This window comes from Pimephales promelas, chromosome 20 (assembly GCF_988280905.1).
Source record: "Pimephales promelas chromosome 20, fPimPro1.hap1.1, whole genome shotgun sequence".
In the NCBI taxonomy this organism is placed as follows: Eukaryota; Metazoa; Chordata; class Actinopteri; order Cypriniformes; family Leuciscidae; genus Pimephales; species Pimephales promelas.
Window position 1 is genome coordinate 12,792,678 of NC_142788.1, and position 9,599 is coordinate 12,802,276.

The 9,599-nt window shown below is 39.7% G+C and overlaps 2 protein-coding genes across 4 annotated transcripts in view; one reads left to right on the plus strand and one right to left on the minus strand.

Annotated features, from left to right (window-relative positions):
* The window catches only part of LOC120460919 (papilin), a 41,155-nt gene extending 35,365 nt beyond the window's left edge, over window positions 1-5,790 (plus strand). For 2 of the 3 annotated variants that reach the window (XM_089124389.1, XM_089124387.1), the window contains 2 exons: window positions 4,076-4,222; window positions 5,298-5,790. In XM_089124389.1, coding sequence (XP_088980515.1) covers window positions 4,076-4,222; window positions 5,298-5,308 — 158 coding nt within the window. In that variant the 3' untranslated portion in view covers window positions 5,309-5,790. The remainder of the gene's footprint in view (window positions 1-4,075; window positions 4,223-5,297) is intronic. The other variant, XM_089124388.1, reaches the window with a different exon arrangement.
* A 1,877-nt stretch (window positions 5,791-7,667) lies between these two features.
* LOC148970550 (general transcription factor II-I repeat domain-containing protein 2B-like) lies at window positions 7,668-9,077 on the minus strand. Its single transcript, XM_089124598.1, has one exon. The coding sequence runs from the start codon at window positions 9,075-9,077 to the stop codon at window positions 7,668-7,670; it is 1,410 nt and encodes a 469-aa protein (XP_088980724.1).
* Window positions 9,078-9,599: the final 522 nt, after the last annotated feature.

Here is a 9,599-nt window from a genome sequence, read left to right on the forward strand (position 1 = left end):
CTGACAAATAAATTGATAAAAGTTCGATTTGAAGCATGAGTTTTTTATTATTATTTAACACTTTACACATTTTAACTTATTTGGTTTTATGTGAAAACCATTACACATTTTTTTATAATTTGGTATTATTTAAATTATGTAAAAACCATTACACATTTTAACTAATTTGGTATTTTAATTCATTAATTCATATCCATAAACCATTAATTCATATAACCAGGCTGGTAAATTTGTCACGGGCACTTTTCCAGTCCGTTTTCACCTGATTCTGTCTTTCCCATCGCGATTGCAACCTCTCTCCAGGCATTTTCCAACGCAATTTTATTTGAGTGTAGCCTACTAATTGTGATTGTGAATTCTGTCGTATAAATGCGGATGATATAAATGCGGGGATAAGCTCGTATAATTTTTCCTCCTCGCCCGCCATTGTATTCAAACCTTCTTCTTCTGTTAAAGGGTAACTAAACCCCTGGTCAGAGCCTGACTCCACCCACTAGCAATATTTGAAAAATGCTGAAAAAATGGGCAGACCCCAGCGGGGCTAGGGGGCGTGCACCTGAGACCCGCCGTGAGTGACAGCTGCTGTCAGACTCTAAAATAGAGCGAGACTAGTCTGGAGTGACTCAATAGCTGCCTTTGCAACAGAGCGGCCATTTGAAGTCGAGGACTTTTCTCCCTCACCTTCACCTGAAGTGGATGAGGGTGAATTGTATGTATACAGGGCCAAATCCATTCGAGCTGCTGGCTCAAACTGCGGTCTTAACTCCCGCATCGCGACCGGCATCTGATGAGTTATGTCGTCGAGTTGATCTCAATAGCGCACGCTATTGACATTATGCCGCTATATGAAAAAATCCAGCAAAATGCACCGGCTCGTTTGTCGACCCTAGAGGATTAACTTTATCCTAACCATAAATTGTGATTAAAATATCCATGATCACTCACATCAAGACGCCGCTGCGGTGGAGGAGTCCATGCAGGACGAGCAGTGTTTGGCACTGCGTGTGCAGCTGTGTGGAGAAGCCCATGTCCACCTCTATTCCGTTACTATCCTGATCACTGTACTAAACACTGATAAATCTATGCTAACTTGAAGCTATCCTAACTGTACTATGCTACTAGCTACACAAAATAATCTAAATTATCTATATAATGCTATGCTAAATAGATGCAACAATACTCTATCCTGGTCGTTTTCAAAAATAATCTAAATAACTATATAAATGCTATGCTAACTAGATGCTATTATATGCTATAGTATCCTGATCGTTTTCAATATTCATAAATCCAACTCCTGACTCGCTACAGTAGTTTTGACGGAACCAGATGCTTTTATACCAGGGGCTGCCAAGGGCGTGGTGAGCTCGCACCAAGGGTGTGACCGAGTGCGTCTGAGAGTTCGCTACGTCAGCAAGTACCCCTACTGCAGGAGCTTTCCGTTTAACCTGAAGAGGGCAGCACTCAGACGTTTTTACACCATATATTTGAAAATCAAAACACTTTATACTCAATTGTCAAAAAATGTACTCGAATCAATGAACAGCATTTATGAAGCTCCATTCTTACAGATCATTAACTAAAAAAAGTTGTTTTGGTGTTTAGTTACCCTTTAACATGATATATTTGAATTAATGTACAATTCTTGCAATTTCGCCCCCACCGATAACGCATAGTATTGCGCGCATCAGTGCGTCGCGTATCAAAAACTAGGACGACACATTTGGCTACGCATCGACGCATAATGGCGGCCAAAGCGTAGCGATGCATAGCCATGCGGACGCGTATGCGTACCGATGCGTTGACTATGTAACGGCCCTAAGTTTCCTCAGTGTGATACGCACGGTTCCGTGCCGTTGGCTGAAAATAGTCCTCGACGGCTTGTTTCGCCCGATTCGACATGTTGAATCGCCGTCGGGGAAAGAGAGAACTCTGATTGGCTGTTCAGCTTAGTGAGAGTCAGTGCACGAGAATAAAAGCAAAAATGCAAGCAAAGAAGTCAAAACGGTAAAGATGGAAGCCTGTTCTTAGGTTACGTCATCTTACCTGAGTGTTCCTTGGCGAATATTTCAATATTAACATGAACGGAGTGGAATAAAGAAAGCGTTTAGCAGGATTGATATTCAAAACGGTAAGCACACGCTGCTTTGTTTACGGTTTGTGTATCTGCAACATCCGGCAGCGTCAGTTTTCCTTTCTGAATGACGAATATAGACTAATATATCTGCAGATATAGACAGTTGGCTCATTAAACACACATTCTAGCTGACAGTCGGCTGCAGTTCTCTCGGTGTGTTCAAGTGCAGCTTTTTACCTCGACGAGAGCGGACGAGAGGCGACAACACAGTCTTCCTCAGCGCTAATTCGTTGGCATCGGCTTGGTGTGTTCTGGGCTTTACTGACTGAGAGAGAGCGAGAGAAAATGTAGATAAGATCCCCTCAGAGGATGGAGGTATTTGACATTGTCTTTAGAGGCCACTGGTCAGATATTTTCTCTTTAACCAGTTTACAGTCTTACAAGAGTCTTTCCTTGCCATTAATGCTTGGATAACACGCTTAGGCCTACGTCTCTTTTCATTAATAATAATGTCTAGTGTGGTGGCTGTGATGTATTTAAACCTACCAACATCCGTTGCCATGATTTTTGGAATGACTGATCGCAAGAGGAATAAAATTACGTTTTAGTCGCATAACCTATTTTAATGGGATCGCCGTCATTTCGCAATAGTTTTTATCGATATTTAGAAAAAAAATTGCGCGAATCTGTAATGGAAACGCGACAGCATTTAGCATAGACTGTTTAGAGTTATAGTGTTCATTATATTAACCATTCAACTCCGGATTGATTCTGGAGGAATAAACACCGGGAACAATCCGTTCGCAATGAACGCATGATCATGTTTTGATTCAGTTCGTGCTTGAGGAGGGGTTATTCACATCTCCGTTGTCAGTTTGTGAGAGTGGGAGGGAGCCCAGCTCTAGTTTTAAGGAGGTCATAATAGAGTGCCGAAGTTACGACGTCACTCTGTAGGCCAAAACGCGGAAGTGAGTTTGCGTTTTAGTGCTCCAGGTTCCCTCGCTCTAAAGTCTATGGGATTTTTGAATGGGTTTTTGCTAAATCGCCTGAAATAAGGTCTGTGGTGAACAAAGCCTCTAAATATTTTCACGTTTTGATCTATGATATATAACACAGTTATAACCTGCTTGTGTTTTAAAAAAAACTTTATATAGGCTTCAAAATATATACATTTTGGATAAACAAAATGTGTAAGGATCACAACTCTTTGTTAATTAAGATAATCTTTACAAGTTAAACACAGATCTTATTTATTTTATTTTTTTTTTTTTAAAGTCTATGGGGAAAATGCATAGCTTTTCCATCGAGGAAACCCATGCGCCGCTAGCTTCCGAGTTGTCCTACAAAGTGACGTCATCACTTCGGCACTCTATAGCAAAATGGCCTTCTACTAAGTACTAAGTATGCTTGCCATGAAGGGGTTGAATAGTTTTGAGACTGCAGAAGTCATTAAAGTTACACTGTGTGATTTTTACCCCCATCTAGCAGTGAAAAGGTATATGACCATCCAGTGAATATTAGTTTTGGTTCCTCTTAATTCTGATTTCGTTTTAACTCCTACGGTGGCCAATGTAGTCCAAGATTAAAATGGCTTCAAGTTTGACCTCGTCCATGAGTGTTAACTGAAACGTAAAGGCGAAGCTTGAATTAACGGGTATGTCCCTCTTTGACTAATGTACTTTCAAGATGGAGGGGCAAAATGGCGACCGACATTAGAACCCCTTACCCGTATGTATGGCATATTATACACTCACGGGATTATTACTTGAACGAAGTAAATATACATTAATGAGCACATATATTTTTGAAGGAACTAAGTGTTTTTAGCTAAGAATAAACTAAAAGAGTTACACATCCCTTTAAAAGTTTCATTTCCAGTTGAATTTGAGGAAACCACTTGAAACATTTGTTGTTGAGCTATTTAAAATAAAATAAATATATATATTGTTACATGACATTCATTCAGTGATATGACTTCTTTGTCATCTGTCTGTGTAACAGTAAAACCAGGAGTGTGTCCACTCAGAAAATATGATGCTGCAATGTGTGCCCTGATACGTCTCAGGCCGTGTGCCGATGACAGTGAGTGTGCCAGCAATGAGAAATGCTGCAGCACTGGATGTGGTGTAAGTCAGTGCATGGTTCCAGGTACGGATTATATTATATTATATTATATTATATACACCTTTTTCCTACATCCCATGACTCTTTGTATGGAATGCCATACCTGACATTATAATAAATATACAAATGTAAAAAAAAAAAAACCTTATTAATGTATAATTGTATTTTTTTCATTTATTTATGCATTCACTTATTTTCACATTTATTTATTTCTACATGTATTCCTCTGTATGGTAATGAGAGAGCGTGTTTTACCTCTGATAGCAATCGAGCTCAGTGCTGAAGCTTTAAGGCCACAGTGACGCCTTGTGGTGCGACCAAACAATAAGCAAGAGTTTTGTGGACGTGCCTGTTTATGCAGGGAATTAATGACTTCGTATATGCAGTATAAGAATTAATGGCTTCTTCATGCAGGGAATTAATGAATCTAATATCATGGTTTGACCTTTAATATCACCACGGCTGCATTTATTTGATCAAAAACTGGTTCAAATTACCTGGTTTCTGTTGTCATATTTTAAACTGCAATTTAATCATTTGTTGGCACAGCTGAATTTTCCACAGAAATCTGAAGCAGCACAACGGTGCGTAATATGTTTTCTAAACCTAATGATGCACGCAATAGCTAATTGACTCCGGTCTGTTGAATTAGAGGAAAATAATGCACATTCATGACCGGATTACCATCTCGGGTGTGCATTATTTTTCTAATAATTTGACGGCTCATCGTCAATTATTCCTTACTTAATAAATGCTTTAGAGGTATTTTTCATCGTCAGTTCATGTTAACTAATGGAGTAAATGAATGTTAACAAATAGATTGTAAAGTGTTTCCATATTGTGTTATTTATATTATATTAAATTCATGTTTGAATCAATAATTATTATTTTATGCTATATTCTCTGTCAAAGTACCTGAATTCTGCCTATAGCACTGTTTCAGGCACAGGGTGGCTTTACAAAGTTAATAAAGATGAATAATACTTAATGTAATACACTCTGGAAGTAAAACTAGCTTTTCATGCCTTGAGTGTCTTGTGCTGAAAATCGCTTAATGTCATTAAATTGCCAGACTAAATCTGAATCTCTATCCATACAGGTTTGCCGTAAGGGAATCCAGTGTGTGCTGAATATTGTTCCCATGATGGTCAGTTCCCTGCCGGACAGAAATGCTGCTCAACCACCTGTGATCATGCATGCAGTGAAACTCTGCCAGTTTAACCACCGGAAACAGTTGTGGGAATGATTTAGCATAAGACATATTTTCTTTTACTTGAATCAATTCAGTGCTTTATTTCTTTTTCCCATCTCTTGTGTGCTTAATATTAGTGTGCATTTGAGAAAAATCTACCAACATTTTAACCCAAATTAGTGTGTTGAAATAACGGATGAATATGGACATGGCTAGACGGCTAACTAAATATAACAACCCTATGATGAGTAACCAGTCATATTAGAGAAAGATAATGTAATGAGTCATGTTACCTTTGCCATGTACCTATCCTATATAAATTGTTCTTTTTGCCGGTGGGATTCTCTGTGATTGATATGAGGGCCTCCTGGCCGTGAATAAAGCATATTCAAAGTCATAATTTGGACTCTTTCTGATCACTGCTGTGTCTAAGGCTAGACACTAGAGAAATACTTCTATTATGAGTGATAGTGTTTAGTGGAAAACAACAGATCTTATTTTCATTCCCAAGTGATGGTGCTGAAGTGGAGCACTAGAGACCCGTGAAACAAGTGGGGAGACGTCTAGTCAAGTCACCTTTATTTATATAGTGCTTTTTACAATACTGATTGTATCAAAGCAGCTTCACAGTGAGAACATGAAAAGAATACAACACGGATCAATAGTTTTGTTGAATATTAAATGCCCCTAACTAAGCAAGCCAAAAGCCAGGGCAACAGTGGCAAAGAACCAAAACTCTGTCAAATCAGGTGACAGAATGGAGAAAAAAACCTTGGGAGAATCCAGGCTCAGTCGGGGGCCAGTTCTGCTCTGGCCAACGAAGGAACAGTGATAACAAAACAAAATGGATCGAAACATTAAGAGTATTTGTCCATTTCCATCTGTTTGTAAGTCGAAGTAATCACGCCGGTTTGGAGGCGAGATGTTGAGGATCAGTGCCGATGGCTGTCGTGTCGATGAGGCCGGCACTTCAGGTTGGGTCCAGGCGCAGGTCCACCATAGAAGGTCCTTTGGGATAAACGGAGAAACTAATATTAGCGTAGACGTCATCCTTCTAATGATGTAAGTACATCAGGATTTATGGGACATGTTCCTGGTTCCGGCAGATCTAAACTATGCAGCCTAATTTTGAATTTAGGAAGTCTAACATAGTGTCTGCTTCCCAGACAATGTTTGGAAGATTGTTCCAGAGTTTTGGTGCTAATTAGGAAAAGGATCTCCCACTGCAGTCGATTTATATATTCTAGGTATTATCAACTGGCCGGAGTTTTGAGATCGCAATAGACCTGAAGGACTATAAAGCGTAAGAGCTCGCTCAAGTACTGCGGAGCTAAACCATTTAGTGCTTTGTAAGTAATCAGCAATATTTTAAAATGTATACGATGTTTGATAGGCAGACAATGCAGGATTGACAGAACCGGGCTAATATGGTCATACTTCCTGGTTCTGGTAAGAACTCGAGCTGCTGCGTTTTGAACTTGCTGAAGTTTGTTTATTAAGCGTGCAGGGCAACCACCCAGAAGAGCATTACAATAATCTAGCCTCGATGTCATGAACGCATGAACTAATTGTTCTGCATTTGTCAATTAGAGCATATGGCGTAATTTAGATATGTTTTTAAGATGGAAAAATGTGGTTATACAGATACTACTACTCATTGACACTACACATTCTACAGCAGAGGTATTCAATTAAAATTCTAAGAGGTCCAGTTAGAGAAAATTCCATCAAGCAAAGGTCCGCAACATCACAATGACTAACTTTATAATTTTTAAATGTCAAGCGTTATCTTTCAGTGCCACAGCCTAGTAACGTTAGTTGTATGAAAATATGTAAGAAGTCTAGTCAACAGACGACTGTCAAATAAAATAAAAGTCCAATTCAATAATATTTCAACAATATTTATTGTTAGTTTATATATTGAACTGTAGGGATCATAAATAATAAGTACTCTAATAATAAATTATCAATTTAAATGAAATAAAGGCTGCATTTAAAAATAAATTATAAATAAATAAAACACAACAGAGAGCTTTTGAAAAATGTGCGTCTCAAAATAAAGTGCTTAAATTTAGAAAATTAAAATAAAAAGTACAGCTTGAGTTTCCCTTTTAGTTTTTAGTTAACTCCCTTTCACATCTTAAGTTTAAATTAATTTTAACTTAATTTTAACATTTTATAATAAACGATCTTAACACATATTAACAATCGAACAACTTTAACACTTCCTTTTCTCTTTCTTTCCCTTTTATATCCCACTTCCTCACTTTCTCTTGCTTAGTGAGAAAAGTGAGCCCTTGCTTGTCCTGCCAGCATTTTAAATCTGGGCTGGAATGGTGTTAGGGCCATTCTCATACACATGTGTAGGTGCTCGTTGGTGAGCCTGGATCTATATTTGCTTTTAATAATGTTCATTGTGGAGAAAGCAGCCTCACAGTTGTATGTAGAGCCAAACATGGTAAAGATGTACAAGGCTACTTTCCTCAGACCTGGGAAAGCGGTCTCTGAGACCATTTGAAGCCAGAAAGTGGCAGGATCAGATTTTCCAAAATGCTCTTTCAAGGCCACATCTGCTTGGAGATCGACAAGTTGCATCTGGAGAGGCCCAGCATCTGCCCACTTGAAGAGTAGTGTGACTTCCTTTGAGAACTCCCTGACATCTGTGATGAGGAATGGGTTCTGAATGAACAGGGTGAGCTGCTGTCCAAGGCTGAAGCTGTCAAAACGCTTGCTGAAATTTACAATCAGCTTGTCAACAAAGTCAACAAAAGAAGACACCTCTCTCTCACCCTGAACCTGTTCCTTCACAGTTGGGAAGTGTGCACAGTCTCCCTGCAGGTCTTCCCTAAACAGCGCAAGTTTCCTCTGAAAGGAGCGCACAGCTGTCATCAGATCACAAACTGAATTGTCCTTGCCCTGTAGCTTTAAATTCAGTTCATTCAGGTGTGAAGTGATATCAACCAAAAAAGCCACAATATCCATCTTCTTGTCATCCTCCAAAAAGAGAGAAAATGGTGTTGCCTTCTGGCTCTTCAGCTGTGCCAAGAAAGCTGCGATTTCCCCTCGGATAGACCAAAAGCGCTCCAACACCCTACCTTTGCTGAGCCATCTTACATTGTTGTGTAACAGGAGATCATCAGCATTTGCATCAACTTCTCTGAGGAATTCCCTGAGCATGCGATGCTGATGGGAAGAGGAAGCTCTGAGAAAGTTTATCATTCTCATCATTGTGTTCATCACCTCAGCATACTCATCTGACAGGGTGGAGCACAGGACTGACTGATGAATTATGCAGTGGTAAGAGATGAGTTGAGGATTGTCCTCTTTCAGTCTTGCCACAGCTCCTCTCTCTCTCCCTACCATGGCAGGGGCTCCATCTGTGGTTATTGAAACCACTTGTTTCATCTCTATTGCCCTCTTCTTTAACATCTCCTTTATAGCCAGGTAGATGTCCTCTCCTCTTGTACTGGTCTGAAGGGGTGTGACACCTAACAGGTCTTCACAGAACTTTTCCTTGTCTATGTTAAAGAACCTTACAAAAACTAACAGCTGAGCATTGTCAGACACATCAGTGGACTCATCTACAGCTAAGCCTATGCATGGTGCCTTGTGAATTGCTTCATCCAGCTGAGCTAGCACATCCTGGGTTAATATTTCTGTTTTCTTTGTGGCTGATGATGCTGACATAGGTATTTGCTTGATTTTTACACACATGTCTTCTTTTTGTTTTCCCTCAAGTAAGGTTTCAGCCACCGCACTCATGCTCTCCTTGACAACCCCTGCATCAGTAAATGGTTTTTTATGTTGGCCCAAAATCCAAGCAACTTTAAGGGAACATTCGTTAGCACGTTGTTGGGCAGTGAATGAATGTGTTAAGATTCTGCTGGATCGATCATATTGGGCTTTTAGATCGTTTATTTTCTGTGCCCTCAGTACGGATTTAACTGGGTATGTTTGGTCAAACGATTTGTGCTTGGTCTCATAGTGGCGCTTCACATTGCCGCTCTTAATAATCGCGACAGTCTCTGAACATATGAGACATACCGGTTTTGAACTGCCCGTGGGAAGAATGAACATGAAAGAATCTGTCCATTCTTGATTGAAAGCTCTGTTTTCGCTGTCCACTTTCCTTTTTTTAGAGCACGCCATGTGAAACGTTGTCTCTCTTTCGTCTCGTCTCGTCTCTCCCTGTGTGTGTGTGTGTGTGTG

Excerpts from the sequence above, each read along its gene's own strand:
- LOC148970550 (XM_089124598.1), bottom strand. The coding sequence starts at position 9,077 with ATGTCAGCATCATCAGCCACAAAGAAAACAGAAATATTAACCCAGGAT.